Source organism: Nannospalax galili, unplaced genomic scaffold (assembly GCF_000622305.1).
Source record: "Nannospalax galili isolate Female #2095 unplaced genomic scaffold, S.galili_v1.0 scaffold875, whole genome shotgun sequence".
NCBI classification, from domain to species: domain Eukaryota; kingdom Metazoa; phylum Chordata; class Mammalia; order Rodentia; family Spalacidae; genus Nannospalax; species Nannospalax galili.
In genome coordinates, this window is record NW_008337059.1 from 2,931,043 (window position 1) to 2,957,859 (window position 26,817).

Sequence of the window (26,817 nt, forward strand, 5' to 3'; positions counted from 1 at the left end):
CTTCTCTGTCCATCCTCAGCCCCCAAAGCAAATACAAAAAAATGCAGCTATGAATCCACATCTTACACCAATACCTGCTTTTGTTATTACCACCTTCTACACTTTCCACCCTGTGGAAATAGTCAGACTGAACCTCTGGATAATAAGGTCAACTCCTCTTAGCCTCTCAGCATAATTAGTACCTCACTTCAATAGTCTTTATCTGCTCATTAGCCATATTCTATCAAAAAGAAGTCCAGAGAACATTCCATCATAGTGTGATTTACCACAGAGCTCAGCCAAGTTCAGCCAGTGCATCAGTGTCAGTCTGAGAACTGTTTTAATGAAATTGTTCTTAGATAAGGAACTTCCAGCAGAGTACAAGTCAATATACCTCTTCCTTTGTTGAGAAAGCTTTGCTGTGAAAACAGTGCAGCCATGGGCTGGGGACACTCAGTTCAAGGCTTAGCTACTTTGAGTATCACTGGCTTACAGCATTGTGAAGCTCTAGTTATCAGTCTTTGCTCAATGCCCTCCAGTGTTCTTTGAGTGGTTCAATGGAATGGAATGGAACAGAGGCTGGAGCCAGAGAAAGAGATTTCATACTACAAGCTCCCCAGCCTTTCTGTGGCCTGACCTCTGCCAGTGACCCAGATATATATGATGAGGGAAGGAGAGACAGAACAGGGATGTCAGGCTAGTTGTTTCTGTTAGACCACCTCTTTAGGGTCGAAATACCTCCATTTCCCCATCACAAGAAAAGAAATAGGCCTCTAACAACAGGAGGATTTGGAATTCATTTAGAGCAAGGTTCACTGGGTGCTGAAGGCAAGGTACATGGTTAATAACATTTGAGAGTCAAGAGTTGCATACAGCAGGAGCTCCTTAAGTCACAGTGAGCAGTAGGGTCCAATACAGGCAGATGCTGATGAGGACTTGGCTGGAAGGAGGGCATCGGTTAATAACATTTGAGAGTCAAGAATTGCATACAGCAGGTAGAGCTGAAAGCCCCAAAGTCATGGTTCTTCCTCAGATGGTGATGATTAGGGAGGGTACAGGAAGAGGGCAGGAGCTCCTTAAGTCACAGTGAGCAATAGGGTCCAATACAGGCAGATGCTGATGAGGACTTGGCTGGAAGGAGGGCATAATGAGCCCATGGTGGAGGCTGGTAAGAGGAAAGTCTTCGAAAGTCTGCCAGTGGATGCTGGCTGACATGGGCAGAAACTGAGGAGAAGGGACAGGTGTGAAAGATGACAGAGGCACAGATCATGATACCAATGAGGAGAGCATGGCAGCAATCCCAGGTTGCAAGGCCCAGGAGGCACCAGGCTGGGCTCTATTGAGTGTCTGTGGGACTCCAGGTAGAGGAGTGTTCTGGAGCAGGGACAGGCTATGGCCATGGAAATGGTAGCATCAACTCTAGACAGGGACAGGAGCCAGGGGCATCACTGTGGACACCCAGAGTGGACTGAAGGAGTACAACAGTGGGGACTTTGCATCTTGAGGCTTGGTGCCTACTAGGGGCTAGAAGTTTGAACCACAGGGGAGAAGGACACATACACAGTCAGGCTAGGTAGGAGGGAGTAGTTGGTCTTCTGCACCCAGCATTGTGGGTGACTGTGGGGACAATTATAGTGAAAGTTGCTTGTACTGGCCCTCCTCTGGCCCACTGGGTTGCCCTGGGTGAGTTCATCACTAGGACACTGGAAACTCCAGGTCTTCATTTGTAAAATGGTCTTGCCTTCTGCTTCATAGGTCAGAGAGCTAGTGCACTAGCCAGGGAAAGTGCTTGCCAGAGAGAGGGCTGCTAGTCCTGGCAGGTGGAAGGTGGCTAGTGGTCAGTGCATGTGGATGGAGCATTTCTGTGGTAGAAAGAGGCTAGAGGCAGCTCTACCTGCAGAGGAGAGGCAGGAAGCAGGAGAGGGACACAGGGAGTTCAGTAGCCAGTTGTGAGCCCAGTGTGCCTTCCCCATACACACCAGAGCAGTGAAGCCTTGGCTGTGGGCAGGGGAAGGACCAAGGGCAGATAAGGGAAACAGGGAGGTCCTGAGAATGAGCCAGGGTTGAGACCTTCCTTTCAAATACTGATATCCTTGATTTTTCCAGAGACCTGAGTAACAACAAGATCAGTTCCCTAAGCAATTCCTCCTTCACCAACATGAGCCAGCTGACCACGCTGTGAGTGTCTGCAGGACTGAGCGGGTACTCGGGGAGGTGTGGTGTCACTCATAAGGGCCCCATGCAGACCTCTCATCTGGCACATGGGAGGTGTGGTGTCACTCATAAGGGCCCTATGCAGGCTACTCTTCCCATCTCTTCTCGGCCTTTTAGCCAAAACAAACTTTTCACTGTGAAATATCACACATATGTGGAAAAACGCAGAAAGTATAAATGTGCCATTTAGCAAATCATCATAAACCTAACACATGTATGGACACCTAAATCAAAAATAGAACGTTAGTACCCCCAAGCCTTTCCACAGTCCCTTCCTGGTCTTTTTTCCTCCACCCTGTCCCCACCTCAAAGCAGCTCTGGTTCTGATGGACAGTGATCATTTATTTGATCTTCTCTGTCATATTTTCATCTGCATATGCATTTCTAAACAACATGGTTTAATTTTGCTCACTTTAAACCTCATATGGATTGAATCATCCTGGATAGATGTTTTTGTGTCTGGTTTCTTTTGCTTAACATTACTATGCCTGTGTGATCAGTTCCTGTGCACGCAGCTGTCTGTCCATGTTCATTGTTATGTAGTGTTCTTCTGCAAGCCCATACTATACTTATCTACTCTACTATGATGGGTATTAGGGCTGTGTTCAGCTTGGACTATTGTGAGCAGAGACCCACTGAAAATGTTATGCCTATGTCCTAAGAAACTCCATGCTGACCATAGTAATAGCCCAAGTCATTGGTCAGAGGTGGTAACCAGCATCTCTTAGGTTGCCTGGTGCCCAAGAGTACATCTCATTCCCCTTACCTCAAATGACACATCATATGCCAGGAAATGAGGCCTTTTCCTGGGTGCTTCTTAGGCCAAACATGAGAGCTTAACTCCTGGGAAAGGCCTGGCCTATCCAACCTTTAGGAGCAGAGCATGGGCTGAAGCCAGGGAGGACCTGTCTGGGCTCTCTATCTGCTTCTGCTAGTCAGCTCATCCCTGTTTCCAAGTCTTCATGACAACCCGACCACTTGAGTATTCCTCCCTAGTGAGACTTGACCATAGAAAGGCTTCTATGAGCCTGTGAAGCCACCTTGGCCCAGGATGGTTTTCCCAACCATAACCCTAACCTGTGTAGTTGTCACATCTTGTAGGGAGGGTGATGCTGGCATGGAGTGGGCAAAGGCCAGGAAGGCTGCAACCCTCCTTCAGCACCTGGGACAGCCTTGCAGCCTAAACTGCCAACAGTACCAAGCTTAAGAAATGCTGATCTAAGCGACCTGACAGCTATGGGACAACTGAGTCCTTTCCTCTGCTGTGGACAGCTTGCTTCTCTTATTTTTTAAAAAAATCTTTATTTAGGCATAATTAATAGGCGACAAATATCTCATATTCAAGTGTAGAATTTGATAACAGGATGGAAGCACACTTCTCTAATTCCAGTACTTGTGCTTCTGAGGCAGGAGGATTGCCACAAGTTAAAGGCCAGACTGGACTACATAGTGAGTATCAGACTAGCTAGGGCTACACAGCAAGATCCTGTCTCAAGAAAGTTGATGATTTTGGTAAGCTTTCACATACACACATGAGCAGGAAACTCTCACCCTAATCAAAAGCTCTGAGGGCCTCTCATTCCTGCCTCAGCTGGCTCCAGGTTATGTCACGTGTTTTAGAGTGTCATGTAAAGAGAATCACAACATGAAGTCTTATTTTGTTTGGTTTCCACCACCCAGCACAGTTACTTTGAGATCCTTCCGTGTTGTGTGCAAATTGGTGATTCTTCCTTTGTTCTGCCAAGTGCACTGTGTTCAGTGCTCTGTCTAGTACGGGGCTATCAATGTCAACTCCCTTGCTAATCTGCCTGTCTGCTCCCAGTGGGTTCATTTATTTGGAATCATTCCGAGATAGGTGGTTAGTATATGAGTTCTAGAAAGAGAATCTTAACACAAATTCTGCTAAACAACTTAGTAGCGTGACCCTGATGCAGCTTGCTTGCTTATTATAGGGTTGGGTAGAATAGTCCTTCCTCTCTGACATAGTTTCCTTCGTCCTTCCCTCCAACAGAATTCTTAGCTACAACGCCCTCCAGTGCATCCCTCCTCTGGCATTTCAGGGCCTCCGTTCTCTGCGACTGCTGTAAGTCTCCTCCCAACTCATTCTTCTAGGAAATCTACCCACCTAATGTCCAGCCACACCCCCTGGCGGGCAGAAATGTTCTCAAGTCTGAAGTTTCCACTGGAGCCCCAGTGGCATCAACACTGGGTCCAATGGCTGGAGGCCAGAATGCTCTCATAGAAGCCTTTTTATAGAAGCCAAGTTATGAATGGAAATGACCTAAGAAAAGGGTGACTGTCACCCCTATGTTGAGTTTGTTTACACATGTACAGCAGGAGAGGTGTGTCTAAGGTAAGGGAGCTCTTTGCATATGAGACATCTGTTTAGAATGAAAATTTTTTTCCAGAAATATGAGAAGCTTTTTCTACAAATTCTCACTGTAAAGTTTTAACCAAAGCATTCTGTTATGTCTGTTATGATGGCCCCTGACCCCACCAGGGTCAAGGTGACATTCCTCCAGCCCTAACCTAAAGCTGGCTATGTTTCTTTTCAAGAAGCCTCATCTACTTCTGACTTCTGGATTAGTGAGGGTCTATCTGTGCACATGTCTTATTTATGATGTAAATTCAGTGATTAAGTTATTTAGATGGCAAAACCAGAGTCTGTCCTCCTGAAGGACTGGGGCACAGGGTGGCCAGTCTGAACTATAAGGGTTCCCTTTTCCTTCCCTGGGGACAACTGAACAAGGTCTCTGAGATGGGGGCCCTTTCCTCACTAGTAGACACCCATGGCATGAGCAGAGGGCCTAGCTGTCCCTCCATCAGGCCTCCCATCCTTTCCCCGGACTGAGCTCCAACAACCTCTTGTCTCCTCAGGTCTCTGCATGGCAATGACATCTCCACCCTTCAAGAGGGCATCTTTGCAGATGTGACATCTCTGTCTCACTTGTGAGTAATGCCAGCCCAGTTCTCTGGCCCTTTTTGGATTTAAACAGAATCTGAGGGAAGAGACACAGTTCCCCAGATTATCACAATTTGTTACCTTCTGACATTGACTTTGTAAGCTTTCCCCTGGCACCTTCTTGACCTCTTACACGTTCATGGTAAGGAAGAGCAGTTCTTCAGCAGGGAGGTAACAAGAGTTTGTTGATTGCTGGACCCTTCACTTGCCCTAGCCAGTGTGATTCCCCCGCATAGTGTACAGGCATATAAACACACACACACACACACACACACACACACACACACACACACACACACACAAATAAAAGCAACAGGCTTGATTCCTTATCAAGCTAAACACAATGAGCACATGAAACATCAATTCCATACCCAGATATAGACTCAAAAAAACTGAGAGCAGGCTCAGACACACACTTCCATGTGCATGCCCACTGTGGCATTATCACATCAGCTCCCAAAGAAATGGCCTGTGCTCACCCACAGAGGAGTCAACACACTGTGAGGCAGACCTACAGTGGGCTATATCCATGAGGACCGTGGAGTTCTGATGGGGTTGCAGCATAGATGAACTTGGAAAACATGCTGAGTGAAATGAGCTAGGCCAAGGATAAGTTTAAGTGTGAGTCCTCTGACATGAGGGATCCAGAGAGTCAAATTTATAGACAGAAAGGAGAAAGATGGGCTCCAACAACTGGGGCAAGAGGAATCAGGGGGCAAGTATCTAAGAGTACAGAGTTTCTGTTTGGGGTAAGGAAAACATTTTAGGAAGAGTAGAGATGGTTGGTCCACATGGTGAAGGCAACCAGTATTGAAGATGGTGAAGTTGGCAAAATTTTTATTTTATGTATTGTATATAAAATAATGATGAAATAGAGAAACACCGGGCTGAGGCAGAGCCATCCTCACTCTGAGGGTTAGAATGAGTACAGAGATGTCTCCCTGGCACTTCTGAGTGCCCTTGGCTATGGCAGTGCATACAGACAGTGGGCCATGGACTGGGATTGTGCAATTTGACCCTCATCCCTGAGCCCACCGTACATCCAGGGCCCAAGTGGGCAGGCATACCCAGGTCAGAGAACCTTTAGGGTCTGCAGAATCTCTCTTGAAGTTCATTCCCTCAACCATCTCCCTAGGTTTCCCCGGTACTGAGACTCACCAGCTACACCTTTTAACCTGAAAAGTCAAAGTATATCTCACAATGATGTGCGTGTTTCATGTGGCTACATTTCCCCGCTCCTCCCTAAGCACACTGCAGTAGTGATACATCTCAGAACGATGTACCTGAGGAAATAGGTTGCACTCTTGGAGAATTTGCTTGAGTCAAACACTGTGTTATGTGCTTTGTCCATGGTGTCTTGTTGACTCCATGTGCCATCTCCTTGATTCCAGGGAGGAATGCACCCAGTGATTAGCGATGCTTGCTGTGAAAGTGTCCCAGGTGGTGGCAGTTGTTTTTTTTCACTTTATAGTCCTAAGTTTTGGAAGGTTAAACAGTTTCTCTAGGTCATAAAGCTAGGAAATGAGACAGGATTTGAACTTAGGTGTGTCTGTTTTCCAAAGCTCACTGTTCGTTCATTTTGTTTTTGTTATTGTAATAAAAAAATAGCATCTCAGATAGTCCAAGTTGGTCTTGAGCTTGCTATTTAGCTGAGACTGGCCTCTGCTTCCCAAGTGCTGGGATGTATAGGTGTTTATCACTACATCTAACTCTGTTTATTCTTTGATCTGTTGCCTCAATAAATATATCCTGGGAAAGGATGAGTCAAGTGCTGAAGGATTTATTATATATTATAAAAAGTGATCTAACCTTTTCTACCAGGCCCCACTGCCTAAAGATTCTACCAGCTCTTAGCAGTGACAAGGGCTGGAGAACCAGGCCTTTAATACAAGGGTTCAGAGAGAATGTTCAAGGTCCAGACTATAACATCATCCATCTATCCATCAATAGATATCTACTGTATACTAGCTCAGGTGTGCCCAATCTGCAGCCCGTGGATCACCTGGCCCCAGAGCTGTTATTAGATGTAATGCATTTGTTTTTTGTTGTTGTTGTTGTTTTTTTTGTTTTGTTTTGTCTTTTTGAGACAGGGTTTCCCTGTAGCCCCAGCTGGCCTGACCTGGAACTCACTATGTAGAGCAGGCTGGCCTTGAACTCACAGAGATTCACCTGCTTCTGCCTCCCGAGTGCTGGGATTAAAGGCCTGTGCCACCATGCTTGGCAGACCTAATGCATTTGTAAGTGATAATGTCATGTCACAAAGCAAATGATTGGATACCCTTGTGAGGTCTTATGGCTACAGTTCCCCCATGTTGTTCTTCATTGTGAGAATCCTGTGTTCTGCTGTCTTTATTCTGCTATAAGTAGAAAGCTATATTGTAGTGTTCACTCAGATTTAGGTGTGAAAATTCAGTAGAAATGATTCATTAAATCACACCATGCCCATATGATGGAACAGTAAGTAGTTAACGATAATTATAGCATTGTAATTTATTATTTGATGACATGCAGAATAAATATGGGCATAAGAATTAGAAGGTGCCATGCCTGGTGTGGTAGTGCATGCCTTTAATCCTAGCACTCAGGAGACAGAGGTAGGCAGATCTCTGTGAGTTCAAGGTCAGCCTGGTCTACATAGCAAGTGCCAGGCCAGCTGGGGCTACAGGGAAACCCTGTCTCAAAAAGACCAACCCCCCCAAAAAAAACAACAACAACAACAACAAAGAATTAGAAGGTACCAGACATGGTGGTACACACCTGTAAACTCAGCACCGGTGAGGGTTGCAAGGTCAAGGCCAGGCTGAGCTACATAGTGCGGCCATGTTGAGAGAGAGAATAAGAACATGGCCTGAAAGGGACTACACTAAACCAAGTTAATTCTATTTTAGGATAATGATTCTTTCCTTCCCACATGCCCTTAAGCTGAGAGTTTGTGCCCTTCTCATGTGTTTGGCAGACTTCACTCAGTTAATACCAACCAATCCAGCTAGTGTCCAGCCCAGCTCTGGAGTTAGTGGTTCCTGTCCTGAAGGAACCTCTTCTGCAGCCTCCAGGGCTGGAGGATTGAGACAGTGCTGCACACACATAAACTACACAGAAGTGGAATGAGAAAGGACTGGGGGTTCAGATGGGAAGTGGGCTGGGCCGAGGGCTGGGGGCTGAGGCAGGAATGGGCTGGGTGGAAGGCTAGAGGCTCAGATGGGAGGCTGGGCAGAGGGTTGGGGGGCACAGGTGGTGGTGTTATAGTTTGAGGATTATGCCAGCTTCAGATCTTAAGAGGCTGTTCTAGGCCAGGCTCCAAGAATAGAAGCTGGGCATAGTTTGGCATGAGCAGACCAGACAGCTACTGTCTCAGTATGTCCAAGTTATACCAAAGACCAACAATGTGGGGCTATTTATAATCTTGCTGGGGAATGTTTCCAACCCACAGCGCCTTGGGATTGATGAGGGAGTGGATACCCCCAACCCCCTCTATGTCTTCCTTGGGCTTGTTTCTCCATTCCCCACTAGCCCCATGGTTTTCCTTTTTTAAAAAAATTTATTTATTATTTTTATTTTATGTGTATGAGTGTATTGCCTGCATGTGTTTAAGTGTACCCTTGTTGTACAGTGCCCATAATATTCAGAAGAGGGTGTCAGATCCCCTGGAACTGGAATTATAGATAGTTGCTAGCCACCATGTGGGTGCTTGGAATTGAAACCCGGCTTCTCTGCAAGAGCAGCCAGTGCCCTTAACCACTGAGCCATCTCTCCAGCTCCTCCACAGTTTTCTTTACTTAAAAAATTAACTAATTAATTAGTATTTTGAAACAGGATCTCATAATCCTCCTCCCTCAGCTTGAATTTTTTAAAGCTTTTGATTAAAATGTATAAATGTATGTCATGTAAGTTTCCACTGGGAAAAGTGGTCCCCAGATGATAGTGAAGTAAAAGCACTATTGAAGAGGGTGCGGCGGTCCTCAGCTGGGAAAGCCAGCCATAGATAAGCAACAGCTTGAAGTGTTGAACTGGGGTGCAGCTGTCTGACCATGACAGGTGCAAGTCCCTGTGTAGGGCAAGCCAGGATGATTTTGAACAGCTTCAGGAGACTTTTGCCCATGGTTTGTTGTTATTGTTGTTGTTGTTTGTTGTTGTTTTGAGACAGGGTCTCCCTGTAGCCCCATCTGGCCTGGAACTTGATATGTAGACCAGGCTGGCCTTGATCTCACAGAGGTCCACCTGCCTCTGCTTCCCAAGTACAGGGATTAAAGGTGTGCGCCACCACGTCTGACCTAGCCCATGGTTTTTATCAGTGAGTTGAGAAGGGATACCTACATCTGATGTGCAGCTTTGCTCCTCTTATGGAGGACATCTGTGTCAATCTGGGGGCATGTGAAACTCTGAGTCACATCAAGGGCCCCACACTCAGGGTGACGTCAGATTCTTGGGCACATTTTCTTGATCATACACATAAAATAAAAATAAAAATAAAGAAGTCTGTTTTTATACATTGGAGTTCAGATAACTCAATGCCTCTGAATGTCCTCTGTGTCTGAAAAGCTCTGGCACTGCTCAGGGGGAAGAGGACACTGTCTCACCCATCCCATTAACCAGGATGGATGCCGTCAGCACACAAGGATAGAAAATTAAATACATGTCGAGGTCGCACTTGCCCGCCTTCCCGAGCTACGTGATTCCCTTGGCACTCATTCTAGGTTATACGTGCTTGTCTCTCTTCCCCTCTTGATCCCAGACTCTTTATTGAATCATAAAGTGAGCCCCAGAGATTTTAATCAAGCTGCCCAAGGTCACCCGGGCGGGGAGCAGCTGTGGTCGGCTGGAGTCCAGGTATTGCTCAGCGTCTTTCATAAGATCACACACAGCATCAGCTGTGCTATTTTGAGGGATTCTTGCTCAGAGCCCCAGCCACTTCTCTCAGGCTGTGCACATCTCAGGGGAGTCGGGGTCCACTTCCTCTGTACTACAGAAGCAGGTGGGGAGTGGCAGTGTGTCTTCTGATGAACTAATGAATACCCATTCTTACACACCTCATACAACCTTGTGGGTTTTTTTTCCTTTGCCCCAATTTATCAGATCAAAAGGTCCAGCTTTTTATTGAGCATTTTAAAAAGAGATTTAGTCAAAAAGACTGAAGCCATGTCATCATCAGACTTGTCTGATTCTTCCTTCTTTGCTTGTACTTTCTTCTCCTTAGCTGGGGCAGCAGCAGTAGAGGACCACCTGCTGGAGCAGCACTAGCTGCTGAAGCAGGTCCACCAGCCCCTACATTGCAGGTGGAGGTCCCAATGTTGACATTGGCCAGGATTGCAAAGAAGCCAGACCAAAAAGGTTCAACAGTGACACCAGCTGCTTTAATGAGAGCATTGATCTTATCCTCCATTATGGTGACCTTGTCAGCGTGCAGGATGAGGGCAGAGTAGATGCAGGTAAACTCAGACACTGAGCCCATGCTTCAGACTATGGCACGGTGCTATTTACCAGATGAAGTGAGAGCCTCACTCCAACTTGGCCTTAGCTTCCTCGGAAGGACCAAGCACCTTGGTGGCAGCTGAGGAAAGGGCCAACCTCATGGTTTTAAAACTGGTTGATACTGATGGATTTCAGACACTGATCCTTTTTCTATTTACCAAGTCAAAGAATTCCAGCTCCTTCTTTCCATTAAAATCATGTCTTATCTATCTTACACCTCTCACTGTGGCAGAGGAATGATTCTGAGCTTGTCCACAGGATTGGTACAGGGTGAGGTGGCTGGCAGCATGCAGGTGGGTGCAGATGATTACTGGCCGATGTTAGTGGTTACAGATGCAGGGGCTAGCTCTGATACTTGATATGTACCTCCCCTGCCACCTGGATTCTACTCGCAGGCATCTGTTCTGGAGGAATGCTAATGTCAAGGTGAAGGCACGCACCAGAGTGTTCGCAGCCATTACAACCACAAGTGTCCAGTGGAAATTGCTCCTTAAACCACAGGGTGCCCATTCTTCCCAAAGATACTACAAAGCACTTTGGCAAAATGAGGCAGATCCCTATATGCCGACCTGGAAGATTTCCAAGGCATGCTGGCTAGTAACAAGAAATGTGCTGCTTGGATAAGATGGGCAGCAGATAGGAGCCACATGCTTATATGTGGGGAAGAGCTGGAAGGCTACACACATGTGCTTGGTGACCATGCCACCCTGTGTCCCCCCGTGGAGGACAGTGGCAATGGGTGTACTGTGAAGGTAGCGAAGTTTATTTAACCAGTTGGTTGCAGATGAACAGCGGCAGTTTCTAGCTGTCCTAATCTGTTTTCTACAGCTCTAAAAGAATAGCACAGACAGGGTAAGCGATTGTGAGGGGAGTTTATTCTGCTCCTACTTCTGCAGGCTGGAGTCCAGGAGCATGGTGATGATGTGGCTTAAGCTCAAGAGAGCTTTCATATGACTGGGAGGAAATGAGGCCAGACAGGTCCTTTGCCACAGAGCCCACTAGTGGCTGCTAGTCTACTCCTGGGGGAGTGATCCGGGGCCCTACTGACCTTACCCTGTTTTAAAGGACCACCTTTCAACACTAGCCTGATGACAAATTTCAACATGTATCTTGGAAAGGACATTTAAACCACAGCACCAGTTTTTCTGTGATAAACCATACCATCTCACAGGTTTCTTTACGTGCATCTACAATTATACCTATGGGAGAAACTTCCAGAAACTATTGCTAGGCCCAAAATCAATGGTATGGGAAATTGGAGTTGTACCATTTTGTCCTTGCACCACTAACACTGGAATGTGCCTTTAAAAAAAAAGCTTGGCCGGGCGTGGTGGCACACGCCTTTAATCCCAGCACTTTGGAGGCAGAGGCAGGAGGATCTTTGTGAGTTCAAGGCCAGCCTGGTCTACATAGTGACTTCCAGGACACCTGGGGCTACAGGGAGACCCTGTCTCAAAAAGACAAAAAAAAACAAACAAAAAAAAACAACAAAAAAAAAAACCCCCAAAAATAAAAAACAAACTTGAGGTGAACTTATATAACGTAAAGTTAACCTTTTAAAGTATGTGGTTCAGGGGCACTTAGAAGTCATGGTGTTCAGACAGTGTTGAAAGAGGCTTGAATGAGAATGCATGTGTGGTCTTTGCTTAATTAAAAATGAAAAGAAAAACGGGGGCTGGAGAGATGGTTCAGTCATTAAGAGCACTGGCTGTTCCTGCAAAGGACCCAGGTTCAGTTCCCAGTGCCCCCATGGCAGCTAATGACCATCTGTAACTACAGTTCCAGGTGATCCATTGCCCTCTTCTGGCCTCCATGGCATTGCATGCACAGGTGCATTTATATACATGCAGGGAAAACACTCATACACACAGATTTTTTTTAAAAAATTAAAAATATTTAAACAAAAAGAAAAGAAAAGCAAGTGTGGATGGATTTCTGAGAAAAGCAGCCCTGGGTCTGGATCTAGGGGCTGGCCTTGGCCAGCCATGTGACTGCAGGGAAATTACTTACTCCATGCAATGCTCAGTTTCACATCTTGAAGATGCAGAAAGCTTGCATGTAGAGTTAATGAGAGCACTGGATACATGAGAGCAGGGACAGCAGCCATTTCCTTGCAGCAGTAAATGCTGGCTGCTTCCTCCCCATGCATGGAAACTCAGAGTTCAGAGCCTCTGTCCCCAGTTATGCAGATTCTAAACCCAGCACCCCCTTTCTATGAGCTATGCTAGTTCCTCAGCTTTTCTGATTATAAATGTCTGCTCATGTAGAATGGAGATAAAGTGTAATGAGGATGCCATACAAAGAACTTAAAATGGGACTTGGCGTGACCTGAGTAAGTGCCCAGTGAGCAAAAGAGCCCCCGAAACTGGAAAGCTTGCTTTTCTCTGCTCCCTGTTCCAGGGCCATTGGTGCCAACCCCCTGTACTGTGACTGCCACCTTCGCTGGCTCTCCAGCTGGGTGAAGACTGGTTACAAGGAACCAGGCATTGCCCGCTGTGCTGGACCTCCAGACATGGAAGGCAAGCTGCTGCTCACCACACCTGCCAAGAAGTTTGAATGCCAAGGTGAGCCCAGGAACATGAGAGAACGGCAGTGGCTACCAAGGACTTGCCCAGGCCTGGTAGGGCCTTCCAGATACTTCTGTGCTTCCGTGTCCCGCTGATGGAAGAGTCAGGTGATAAGGAGAGAGGCACCTGCTGCTTTTTAGGATGGCTGCCTTCCAGTCTTGACATTAAGAACAAAAAAGCCAGGCAGAAAATCTCAGGCCACCAGGGCTTTGATTCCTCCCAGTGGTTATGTAAGGGAAATAAAAATAGCAACAGTTCTCTGAAGCTCCCAGCCTCCCGGAGGTGCATACACTCAGACCTCCCTTTGATAGGCATTGTGCTGGACAATTAGCTGAAGTCCTCCTCCATCCCTGGTGGGGCCAGAGGACTGGCTGCTGTTTTCTTGACATTTGCAGAACATAGAGTTAGGGCATGACTGGCAGCCTGCTCTGACTTGACTCTGAGGCTCCTCACCTCAGACATCTGCAAGTACTTGTTCAGGGACTGATTGACTGACTGGCTGATGGCCCAAGCCCCAGAGGCCCTGCTGAACCCTGTGGAGCAGAGACAGGTGGCTGAGTGACTGTCTGGGCCCAGCTTTGTGTGCAGGGAGTACTGGGGGAGGGCCCTGGGGACTGGAGCATGGCCCTTGCCCTCTGCAGGCTCAGAAGCCACCATAGGAAATGAAACTGACAGCTGTAGGTTAATGAGGAAGCCCAGGCCACCCCGTGTGCAGGAAGCTGTCACAGCTGGAACAGTTCTGAGGACTGGCTCACTAGTGGCTGCTGGGAGCAGGCCAGTTTATGCTAACGTGTGCTTGGTATTTACTGAGATGGACTGAGTTGTTTCATCTTTTAACTTCTTTTTTTTTAAGACAGGGTCTCCCTGTAGCCCCAGCTGGCCTGGAACTCACTATGTATTCTAGGCTGGACTCAGTCTCACGGAGATCTGCCTGCCTCTGCCTCCTGAGTGCTGGTGCCCCATGCCTGGCTCTTGTTTTTTTAACCTTCTGTTGAAATATAGCACACATATGAAAAAGTACATAGATATGAGGGAAGAGCTTGCTGGATCTTCACTAACTCACTTCACCAGGGACCAGCACCTGAGTCAAGAACAGAACCCAACTGTACCTAGAAGTCTGTTCAGCAGCCTCTGTCCTATGGAAAGTGCTTTTAATTTCTGTTGAAGTGCATGTTTCTTCAACAGAATCCATATGCTAGCCCTTCTCAAGGAGCCTTTGGGGGAGCTGAGCCCTGTGCCCAGGTTTCCTTCCCTACTTAGTCTTCATGGTTTTTATAGTTGGTGCCCAGGTAGTCTGGCTGCTGGGCTTCTCCATTCTCTCCCACAGCCAGTGAATCCTAAAGGGACTTGGGAGGAGCCTGCATAGCCTGGGAGGTGACAAGAAAGATTCTTCTTGTGTTAGGCTTAGAGAGGAATGGCCCGGAGGCACATGAACTTTTCCCCCCATGTGGCTTCTCCACAGGGCCAAGCCTTGCCACATCACTCCCTGTTGAGTGGCCATCTCTGGATAACTGCTCAGTGGACAGCAGGTTGGGGTGACTGCCTTTGAGAATGTGAGGTGCAGGGGCAGTCAGACACATCAGCAATCATGACTTTGCCACTCTCTGGCTCGTGGTGTGGCCCTAACTGCCATGTGTACAGTTCTGACGTGTTGAGTGCTACAGATTCGCTCATGTGGTCCTCATAGCCACATGTGAGGCAGGGGCTGCCAGTGACCTTGTGGCAAAGAAGGTTCTGAGGCCGGAAAGGTGGAGTGGGCAGGGAGGTGCAGCATAATCCAAGATCTCCTGGGAAGAGGGCATCTCTCTGCAGGGTTGGGTCTCTCAGGGTGGGCCCTGTGCTGCCACCCTCTCCCTCTGCTGTGCTGATGCCCTCCCTGTCCTCACAGGTCCCCCCAGTCTGGTAGTTCAGGCCAAATGTGATCCCTGCTTATCCAACCCATGCCAGAACCAGGGCACCTGCCACAATGACCCTCTTGAGATATACAAGTGTGCCTGCCCCAGCGGCTACAAGGTGAGTTGAAGCTGATGCCAGAGGAGGAGGTTCCTCTGTGTGCTGCAAGGCAGGCCAGGCACAACTGGGTGTGTTGTTTGCTGACCTGTCTTAGAACAGGCATGTAAGTGAATCTGTCACCACTGACCTAATATGTGCATAGATGGATGGATGATGAGTAGGTGGATGGATGGATGGGTATATGAGTGAATGAGTGAATGAAAGAATGTACAGACAACCCCCGCCATAGGCAGGCTAAGATGTTGAGCTGTTTCTTAGTTCATACTAACCTCTGGCTCCCTCTCTGTGGTCCTCATCACTGACTTCTCTCCAGGGCCGAGACTGTGAGATGTCCCTGGACAGCTGCTCTAGTAGCCCATGTGGAAATGGAGGGACCTGCCACACCCAGGAGGGTGAGGATTCTGGCTTCATGTAAGTGCCCCGGAGCCTGGAGTAGGGTGGGGGATGCTGATAGGCCTAGTACCCAAGCCTCCCTGTGCTGGAGGAGATAAAGGTAGATGGGGAACAGACCTGTGCTCCATCACAGGGTTCTCCCAGCCCCTTCTCACCCCAACAGGTGAAAGCAGAGAACCTGGGGGACAGCTGGTGTCATATGCTCACAGGGGAGAGCATGTACTTGGGGCTGCCTTCTGGTGCAGCCTATGCTGCTCTAGGAAGGTGCTGGGTGCCAGGAGTGTCTTTCTATATACTGGGAACCACAGCCAAGGGTATATGCCATCAAAGTGTTGGGGAAGACTGGGAGCATCCAAGATCTATATAAATGTCCATGAACCACCCCTAAGCCCCCACTTTAAGATGAACAGACCTTTGACTGTGCCAAATGTACAAGGCAGGCCTTAGCCAGCCCTGTAGTACAGCTGGGGTGCCCCAAAGTAGAGCCAAGTCCTCTGAGGTCCTTCCATCTCATGACTCACTGGCCACTGTGGGAGGAAGAGCCCAGGCCCCACCACAAGCAGCATTTCCCACAGGTATGGCAGGGCTGCCCTCGTGACTGCAGCCCTGAATCCTGCCAGCTACAGATGCCATATCCAGGCCCTTCCCACTGGCCTGATTCCCTCAGGAAGCCCCAGCCCCCACTCCTGTCGTCTCCAAGCTTTTCTGAGGATATATAGTATTTAGCTGCTGGAAATAAATTGTTCACCGAACAAATTGGCTCTTCAGAAAATGATGTTGAATCTACTAACAGAAATGGCCAAACCTACCTCTGCAGACCCAGATTACCAGATGTAAAAAAGCACTAAGTGCCTCTCCTGTACTGTTGCCTTGGAAACGAGTCCTTACAATAAGCAGATACTTGGGTCGGGGGCAGCCCAGCTAATCTCCCTCCTGGGTTGGGGTCTGAAGCTCCAGCACAGGGGCGGATGGGGTAGCTCCCACACATCCAGCAGCCAGGCAGCCTGTGACACCAGGTAGGTGGGGGCATCTCCTTTCTGCCTGACTAGCACCCTGAGCTCCCACTAGAGGGGGTTTAATGCAATGGGAAATGTCCTGTCACCCTAGCTTAAAATTGAACTCTAAAACATATTCTGCAGCCTGATCTCTAGATATCTTTATTTGCCCTCCAGACAAAATGTAAAATGACACCCCACACAGACATTCTTAGACTGATAGCTACATTTTTTCCACTCTAAGTTTAATTTTTTTCCTTGCAAAGGGGTAACGTCATGGGTAGCACAAATATTAATGTTTAAAAATAAAACAATCAGAGGCCAGATGTGGTGACACAGGCCTTTAATCTCAGCACTTGGGAGGCAGAGGCAGGCAGATCTCTGTGAGTTCAAAGCCAGCCTGCTCTACATAATGAGTTCCAGGCCAGCTGGGGATATAGGGAGACCCTGTCTCAAAAAGACCAAAAAATAAATAAATAAAACAATCAAATTAAATCACATTGTCATTTTATGTTTTATTTATTATGCTTTTTTTTTTTTTAATGCTCTCTACCCTCAACAGGTGTTCCTGTCCCTCTGGTTTTGAAGGACCCACCTGTGGGGTGAACACGGATGAGTGCATGGAGCATACCTGTGTCAACGGGGGTGTCTGTGTGGATGGTGTGGGTAACTACACCTGCCAGTGTCCCCTGCAGTATGAAGGTAAGCATGGCAGGGGCCAGACCACCCCCTATCCCATGGGCACCTCAATGTCTGCATGAGTCTCCATCAGGTTTGGCCTTTCCTGCTTCTCCTTCCTTCTTCCCTAGGAAGGGCTTGTGAGCAGCTTGTGGACTTCTGCTCCCCAGATCGGAACCCTTGTCAGCATGAGGCCCCGTGTGTGAGCACCCCAGATGGAGCCAGGTCAGTGCTACCCACCGCCAGAGACCCCAGCCTGAGGTCTCCTTCCTCCCTCCCTCCCTTCCTACTTCTCTATCGGTGGGTATGGTTTTGGCCATTCTAGGCTCCTGAGAGCCAGCACAGGGCTGGTTGTGGGTACAGCTCTGGCCACACAGACCTAAGGGTGGGACTTGGAGCCTGGCCCTGAGTGGACTGCTGGCTGGACTGAGGCTAGTTTCTCATTGTGAACAGCCCATTGTGAAGAATTGCTCACACCGGGTCCATGACCTCTCACCTTAATCACAAATGCCACAAAAATCCACAAAACTCTTCAAAAACCATAAAGCACTTCCATGGTGAAACCTCACCAGAAAGAAAGGCTGATGGGTGCTCACACTTGCCACCCATTTGCCAAGGGTAGGTGTGGGTAGGTTCTGCTGGAGTATGGGCTCATCTGTTTATGGCACTGCCTCACAACCCCCTGGCAACTTCCGTAATGCTCACTTAAGTGCAATCTGTGGCCTAATTGTGGCCACAAAGCTTTGAATTCCAAAGCCTGTGCAAACCCCAGGACAAGGAATCACAGTGTTTATTGGACTTTGTAGAAGGACTTGTCATGTGGCAACTACTGGATGAAGGTCATGGCTTTTGAAAATGTCCCTTCTCTAAGTGTAGTCTCATTTTCTAGGACTGACCCCATTCCACCCAAGAAGGAAGCAAGGAGTTATCAGGGTGGGACTTCTTAGGGTCTATGGCTGAGGCACCCAAACCCAGGAACTTGGGCCAAGGCCAGGGGTGGAAACCCAGGCCTGCTGTGTAGATGATAGTGTCAGAGGATTGTTGGGGCCTAGATGTACATGAACAGTGGACTGTAGCATGGCCTCCATGGAAACAAGGGAGCTGCACTCCTGGGTAAGCCACAGGAGTGGGGAGGCCAAGGCAATCAGGGAGTAGTGGCACATTGGTACTCTACTCTGAGATGCAGGTGCTCAGAGGGTGGGATGAACAGCAGGACCACATGCGGCTAGTATAGAACTGCCAGGTCATCTCTCACCACGAAAAACTGAGCTCTGTGTTCAGCCCTGGGCCCAGCTACAGCCCAGCAGGCTATATCATACATGTGCTGTCAACTTCCTGTAGTGGCAGGATGGAATTGAGAGATGCTCAGCTATGCCTGGTATGATGCTAGACCCAGCAAGTATTCAGTATGAGGACCTTGAACATAGTGGTTTGGCTGCTATAACATTTTTTCAGATTGTAACTCAAGACTCATTAGTGAATGGTGATCAATTGGGAACCAAAATTAACATTAAAAAAAGAAAACAGGGGGCTGGAAAGATGGCACAGTGGTTAAGAACACTGGCTGCTTTTCCAGGGACCCAGGTTCAATTTCCAGCACCTACATGGTGGCAAACAATCGTCTGTTACTCCAGTTCCAGATCTGATGCCCTCTTCTGGCCTCTATGGGCATTGCATGCACATGGTATACTTACATATATGCAGGCAAAACACTCATAACCATAAAATAAAAATAAAATAAAAAGAAAACAGAAAATATCAGAGAGCGACATGCCATTTTATATGGCTAGAATTATACTGTAGCATGGGATTGGTTCTGTATGTGTGTATGCTTGTGTGTACTGAGGTGAAAGATACTTCTTCCAGCCTGAAAAACACTGGATTTGGGAAAGGGAAAAAAAGTCCATGTAAGAATGCCCATCTGGGCACTGGAGAGATGGCTCAGTGGTTAAGCGCACTGGCTGCTCTTGCAGAGGACCCAGGTTGGATTCCCAACATCCATGTGATGGCTAACAACCATCTGTAATTCCAGTTCCAGGGTTATCTGACACCTTCTCTGACCTCCACAGAAATTGCATAACATGGGTGCTCTTACACACATGCAGGCATTCACTGATATGTATAAAATAAAAATAATGCTGGGTATGGTGGCACACGCCTTTAATCCCAGCATTAGGGAGGCAGAGGCAGGTGGATCTATGTGAGTTTAAGGCCAGCCTCATCTACACAGTGAGTTCCAGGCCAGCTGGGGCTACAGGGTGACCCTGTCTCAAAAAGACCAAAATAAAATTAAATGAAATAAAATAAAATTAAAATAAAATACAGAAAAAAAAATACTGATCAACTTATGTGGTTGAGTTGTGGAGTTTGGAGCTGGTAGACTTCAGACAGGGATTGCTTGGTGAGAGCTAGAGTGCTCCCTCAAGGCTTCCTGGGGGAAGGGAGAAATTGGCATGGCTGGACCATGCAGGGAGAAGGTTTTCTAGAATCAATAGGGTAAAGGGAGGGGCATGCCAGGCTGGGTGGGCTTGGTATGGAGAGAGCAGATGGCTTGGGGGCTAGAAAGGGGAAAGAGGAGTGTGTACTTTACTGGATAGGCAAAGGATTGGCCAAAATGGATTTAGGGGCAGACATGAAGCTCAATGAGAGCTAGGAAGCTGGGGGGTGACCTGAGTCATGTTCCCTGGGAGTCTGTCAGAGGGTCAGAGGAGACCATGGAACAGAACAGTTCAGGAAGGGGCTGAAGTTGACTTTGAATGTGTAGTTGGTGGAGAAAGTGGGCATTTAGGACCTCCTCTTGCTGCCGGGCATTCACTCTCCTAGCCTAGGGTCCCCATGTCCATACAGCTCTGTTCACACTAGAAAAGACCCTCAGGATGGACCTCTCAGAGATTCTCTGTCACACCTACAGGCTGCATGAGCCCTGGCCACTGAGCTCTGGATTGAGTGTTGGCTGACTCTCTCCCTGTCCACCCCAGGTGTGAGTGTGTGCCAGGCTACACAGGTGACAACTGCAGTGAAAATCAGGATGACTGCAGGGACCACCGCTGTCAGAACGGGGCCCAGTGCGTGGACGAAGTCAACAGCTATGCTTGCCTCTGTGCTGAGGGCTACAGGTGAGGCGAGGGCTACTGGTGAGCTGCTCAAGCAGCACTGGGAGAGACTCCTTTACCTCAGGTGCTACTGGCAGGGACCTCTCCAGGCTGGGGTGGGTGATGGTCCCAGTCTGGAAGTTGAGTGCTAGAGTTTTAGGCATGGGTCTGACATCCCAACTGTGCACCCCTGGGAATGTCAGGTAGCCACTCAGAACCCAGTCAGATGGTTCCGAATCTGTTTGTTGGAGGGCAGGTAGTTGGGACAGCTATTGGTCAATGTCCTGTCACTTACCTGCCCAGCAGAATCTCTGAAGTCACATCCTGACATAAAAGTCATCCTCTTCTAGCCGGGTGTGGTGGTACACGTGTGTAGTCCCAGCACTTGGGAGGCAGAGGCAGGCGGATCTCTGTGAGTTCAAGGCCAGCCTGGTCTACATAGTAAGTTCCAGGACAGCTGGGGCTACAGGGAGACCTGCTTCAAAAAGACAAAAAAAAAAAAAAAAAAAAGTCATCCTCTTCTTAGGTGGACATCCCCATCCCATAGAAGGTTGGACTCTACTCATATCTTTTTGAAGGTTTCTTTTTTTCAATGCTGGGGTTTGAGCCCAGGACCTTGCACATACTAAAAACGCCCATTGTACCACTGTCATTTTTAATTTTTTAAAAAACTTTTTGCAATTGCGTATGTGGTGTGTTCATTTGTATACGTGTTCACATGTGTGTGGCATATGGGTATGTATATGTATGTGCATGTGCCTGTGGAATCCAAAGGTTGACATCAGGTGTCATCCTCTATGGCTCTCCACTTTATTTACTGAGGTGGGGATTTCCTGTCTCCACTTCCATGCATTATGATTACAGGTGGGCTGGGGATCCAAACTCTAGTACTCATGCTTGTGCAACAAATGTTTTAGCCCGTGAACATCTCCCCATCTTCCACTCTATCATTTAAAAAAAACATCTTTATTGGGCCTGGAGAGATGTCTCAGCAGTTAAGAGCACTGGGTGCTCTTGTAAAGGACCTGGGTTTGGTTCCCAGCACCCACATGGTAGCTTACAATTATCTGTAACTCCAGTTCCAGAGGATCTGCACCTTCTTCTGGCCTTCGTGGGCATTGCACTCATGGGTACACTTACATGCATGTAGACAAAACACTCATATACATAAAATAAAAGAGTTAAAATAAACACCTTTATCAAGATATAATTCATATACCATACAGTTCACCAAAAAGGTAAACTTCATTGCTTTTTAGTATATTCCCACAATTATGGTCCATCATCACAATAAATTAGACACATTTATGACTTCAGGAAGAGCCCAGGACCTGTTATCTGTCATTTTCAACCCATCCTTATCCCAGTAGCTACTGATCTGCTGTCTGTGTCCATTAATTTGCATGTTCTGGACAGTTTAGATGGAGGACCATGCTGTCTGCTGTCCCTCCTGTCTGGCTTCTTTGGGTAAGCACAGTATTTTCAAAGTTCACCCTGTTGCGGCAGGTCTCAGCACATCCTTCTTGGATGATTCCCCAACACAGCGGTAGACTGCACTTTGCTCATTCTCCTCAGTTGATGGACAGTTCAGGCTGTTTCTTCTTTGGGTCTGTTATGAATGCTGGGGATGTAAGTACCCATGTACAGAGTTTTGTATAAACATATACATCAGGAATATACCTGATTTGCTTCATCATATGGTAACTCTATGCCTGACTGAGGAGATGCCAAACTGGTTTCCAGGGGCTGTTCGTTCCTATACTTCCAGCAGCAGCGTAAGAGCTTCCAATTTCCCCCACACCACAAGTTACCTTTTTGTTTCTAGTCATCCTGAGTGTGAAGTGGCATCATACTGTGGTTTTGATTCCTAATTTCTTGATGGTCAATGAAGTTGAGCATCTCTTCATGTGATTATTGGTTTATTCCTTCATTCCCTCATTCCTCCCTCTTTTCCTCCCTCCTTCCCTCCCTTCCTCCCTCCTTCCCTTCCTTCCTTCCCTCTCTCCCTCCTCCCCTCCCTTCTTTCCTTTTGTGTGGTGTATGTATTATGTATAGAAATGTATGTGCATGCAAGTGCATACAAGCATGTGTGTGTACTTATGCTTTTGATGCTGTATCTAGTAAACTGCTACCTAAAATTTATATTATGCTGTTTTCTAAGTGTTTTATACTTTTAGGTCTTATGTTCAGGTCATTGACTCATTTTAGATAATTTTTGAACGTATAGTATGGAAATAGGCATTTAACTTCATCTTTTTTTTTTTTTTTCGGTCTTTTTGAGACAGGGTCTCCCTGTAGCCCCAGCTGTCCTGGAACTCACTATGTAGACCAGGCTGGCCTTGAACTCACAGAGATCCGCCTGCCTCTGCCTCTCAAGTGCTGGGATTAAAGGCGTACGCCACCACACCCGGCCCTGGTTTTGTTTTTTTGAGACAGGCTTTCACTATGTAGTCCTGGCTGGCCTTGAACTTATAGAGATCCACCTGCCTTTGCCTCCTAAGTGCGGGGGATTGCAGGTATGTACCATCACACTCAGCTTTAAGTTTACTCATTCCAGTTGTTTCAGCAGGATTTGTTGAAAACGCTATTTCCCCCCTTTCACTTATCTTGGATTTCTTGTAAATCTATGGACTGACCGCAAGTGTGAGGGAGCTTCCAGGATGGACTGGCTGTAAGTGTGAGGGAGCTTCCAGGATGGACTGGCTGCAAGTGTGAGGGAGCTTCCAGGATGGACTGGCTGCAAGTGTGAGGGAGCTTCCAGGATGGACTGGCTGCAAGTGTGAGGGAGCTTCCAGGATGGACTGGCTGCAAGTGTGAGGGAGCTTCCAGGATGGACTGGCTGCAAGTGTGAGGGAGCTTCCAGGATGGACTGGCTGCAAGTGTGAGGGAGCTTCCAGGATGGACTGGCTGCAAGTGTGAGGGAGCTTCCAGGATGGACTGGCTGCAAGTGTGAGGGAGCTTCCAGGATGGACTGGCTGCAAGTGTGAGGGAGCTTCCAGGATGGACTGGCTGCAAGTGTGAGGGAGCTTCCAGGATGGACTGGCTGCAAGTGTGAGGGAGCTTCCAGGATGGACTGGCTGCAAGTGTGAGGGAGCTTCCAGGATGGACTGGCTGCAAGTGTGAGGGAGCTTCCAGGATGGACTGGCTGCAAGTGTGAGGGAGCTTCCAGGATGGACTGGCTGCAAGTGTGAGGGAGCTTCCAGGATGGACTGGCTGCAAGTGTGAGGGAGCTTCCAGGATGGACTGGCTGCAAGTGTGAGGGCTTCTGGGCTATTATATCCATCGATCTGTATGGCTGTCCTTATGCCAACAGCATGGTATCTTCATCACTGCAGCTTTTTTTTCTGATTTAAAATTTTTTATTTTATGAGTATATTCCCTGCATATGTGTTAGTGAACCTGTGTTGTCTAGTGCTGTGGAGGACAGAAGGTGTCATATCCCCTAGAACTGGAGTTATGGACAGTTGTTAGCCTCCATGGGGGTGCTGAGATTCGAACCTGGGTCTTCTGTAAGAACAATCAGTGCTCTTAACCACTAAGCAATCTCTCCAGCCCCTTTCATCACTGTAGTTTTGTAAAAAGTTTTGAAACTGGAACGTGTGAGTCCTCCTATTTATTTATTTATTTATTTACTTTTTTATTTATTTATTTATTTATTATTTATTTACTTATTGTATCTGAGTCATTTGCCTGCATGTAAGTGCATGAGGTGCTTACAGTACCTTCAGAGGCCAGAAGAGGGCATTGGATCCCCTAGAACTGGAGTTACAGACGGTTGTTAGCTGTGCTGTGGGTGCTGGGAACCAAACCCAGGTCCTCTACAAGAGCAGCCAGTGCTCTTAACCACTGAGCCATCTCTCCAGCTCGACCACTTCATTCTTCTTCAAGATTGCTTTGGCTATTTGGGTTCCTTGAATTTCTATATGGATTTTTGGATTAGTTTGTCAAAATCTGCAGGAAAAAAAAAGAAGTCTTTTGGGATTAGCATAGAAATGATAATGAATCTGTAGATCAATATAGGAAACAATGCCATTTTAACAAAACAATATTGAATCTTCCAGTCCATGAACATGGAATGCCTCTCCACTTACTGAGATTTACTTCAACATCTTTCAACAACTGCTTTAAAATTCTTGACGTATATGTTTCACATTTGAAATTATTCGATTTGCTGGTGTTTTGGTGAGGGTGTTGTGCTTATGTCCATAAGAGATATTAGCCTGTAATTTCTGTTGTGATGTCTTTGTCTAGCTTAGGAGTCAAGGTCGTGCTGGTCTCAGAATCAGGAACTGTTCATTTATGGTCTATTTCTTATAAAAGTGTGAAAAATCAGAATTAATTATTTTTAAAATGTTTGATAGAATTCACTAGTGAAACAACTTCTTGAGGCTGAAAATTTTCTGATTACTAATTCAATTTCTGCACTTGTTCACACAGATGTTCTCTTTATTCTTGAGTCAGTGTGGGGAGTTTGTGTGTTTCTAACACTGTCAATTTCATCCATGCTATCTAATTAGCTGGCACACAGTTAGTTGTTCATTATATACTCTTATAATCCGTTATTTCGCTCTGCCTGTGTCTTAAATCAGTTTTCTTTTCAGTAAAACCTGCTGTGCAGTTATTGACATGGGTAGGGAGGATTACTTCAGTTTTAATGTACACACAGATCATCTGAGACCTTGTCAAAATGCAGATCCAGTGGGGTTCCTTTTCTGAGAAGTGCCCAGGTGATGCTGATGCTGCTGGGCCAGGGACCAGCCACACTCATTTCTCAGTAACCTTCTGCTTCTCAGCTCCCTTAGAAAGCAGTGCACACTAAGGGCATCTGCAGTAATTTTAAGGGTCCATTTCCTAAGGCGGTTAATGAATTCCTCACCAGCAATGTAGGAGAGGAGATATCCCCAGCTTTGTTTGACTCTGCCCTCTCTGACCTTTCCTCTCAGTGGACAGCTCTGTGAGATCCCACCTCACCTACCTGCTCCCAGAAGCCCCTGTGAGGGAACTGAGTGCCAGAACGGGGCCAACTGTGTGGACCAGGGCAGCCGGCCTGTGTGCCAGTGCCTGCCAGGCTTTGGTGGCCCAGAGTGTGAGAAGTTGCTTAGTGTCAATTTTGTGGACCGGGATACTTACCTGCAATTCACTGACCTGCAGAATTGGCCACGGGCCAACATCACTCTGCAGGTGAGTGCCCAGGGCCTGGTCACTCAAAGGAGTTGGGGAGCAGGGGACCCCTGCCCAATTCAGAGCATCAGGGTGCACCTCTGCCTGCGGGAACTGCAAGGAACTGTTTTGTCGGTGCTCTGCCTGGGGCCAGGATAGCAGTGGGAGCCAGTGCGAGTACTTTGGGAAGGTTTCTGAGTCATACCTTGGACAGTTGTACAGTGATCAGATTCAGAAAACCAAAGCTGCCAGAGGCCCACCCACAACCTCTCTTCCACCTGCTGCTCAGGTCTTGTAGACAGGTTTGCTGCAGATGGCCAGAGTCATTGGGGTCCCCTAAAAACTGTGTTAAAGGGAAAACAATCAAGTCCTACTTCAACAACAGTAATGGAAAGTATGGACACTTTGCTAAATATGTCCTGGAGGAAGAGAGAACAGATTTGATCATATACTACCCAATAGAAAATGTAAACTCTTCGATCATCTGCCTCTTTCCTGCAAATTCCATTCCTGACCACAGGTGCCATATCTTCTCCCTTTGTTTTGTCTCCTTCTCTCCCTCAGCTCATTCTCTTCTTTCACACTGTCCCCAGAACAACCCTAAGCAGCTCACCTACTCAGCAAAGCAGAACTCACCTCCAGCCCCAGCCCAGTCCCAGCCATGGCCTCGGGCATATCCTTGGGCTACCCTGACATCTGCAGGAGGCCTTGTTGCCACACTTTAAGGGACTTTGCCTGCTTTAATTCAACAACCAACAGTTTCAGGAGAAGCTCTCTGATTGGCCAAGTTTTTGTCACATACAGGTTCCTGGACTAACCACTGGGTCCAAGGAAATGGGCTAGTGTGACTGGTCCAGCCTGGCCCCTCAGTCTGTGGACCAGAGTATCAGGGTCTTAACCAGGAGAAAGCAGAGAAGAGGAGCAAGGCAGGAGGAAGTGGTCGTGTCCTCTAAGGCCATGGGGACCTCCCTCCCAAAAAATATCCCAGAGCTCCAGTCACACACATTGCCTCCTAAGTGGCTCATTCCAGGATTGGAGGGCTCTGGCTGGGAGAACCTTCCTCTATTGCTCCCTGCCTGTGAAGCCAACTTCCTGAGTCTCATGGGTAGGCTTCCACACCCAGGAGGTGGTGGTTGTAGACTTCCCCTCTGGGCAACTGGCAGAGACAGTCTTTTACCTGCTCTTAGGCAAAGGTTTTCTAGGCCCCACTCTGCCTGTCTGCCTGGACCTCGTTGGTTGGCAGTGGATGGCACTTGAATTTAGGACTGCCCACCTCTGTCAGCCACCTTGAAGGA

The 26,817-nt window shown here is 47.5% G+C and overlaps 1 protein-coding gene and 1 pseudogene across 2 annotated transcripts in view; one reads left to right on the forward strand and one right to left on the reverse strand.

The window, feature by feature from the left end:
* Positions 1-26,817, forward strand: part of Slit1 (slit guidance ligand 1) — a 160,165-nt gene that overhangs the window by 127,532 nt on the left and 5,816 nt on the right. For both annotated transcript variants that reach the window (XM_008831987.2, XM_029563049.1), the window contains 10 exons: positions 2,086-2,157; positions 4,205-4,276; positions 5,071-5,142; positions 13,025-13,188; positions 15,080-15,204; positions 15,518-15,615; positions 17,155-17,294; positions 17,402-17,495; positions 20,249-20,386; positions 25,306-25,543. In XM_008831987.2, the coding sequence (XP_008830209.1) occupies positions 2,086-2,157; positions 4,205-4,276; positions 5,071-5,142; positions 13,025-13,188; positions 15,080-15,204; positions 15,518-15,615; positions 17,155-17,294; positions 17,402-17,495; positions 20,249-20,386; positions 25,306-25,543 (1,213 nt within the window). The remainder of the gene's footprint in view (positions 1-2,085; positions 2,158-4,204; positions 4,277-5,070; positions 5,143-13,024; positions 13,189-15,079; positions 15,205-15,517; positions 15,616-17,154; positions 17,295-17,401; positions 17,496-20,248; positions 20,387-25,305; positions 25,544-26,817) is intronic.
* Positions 10,225-10,604, reverse strand: LOC103733227 (annotated as a pseudogene).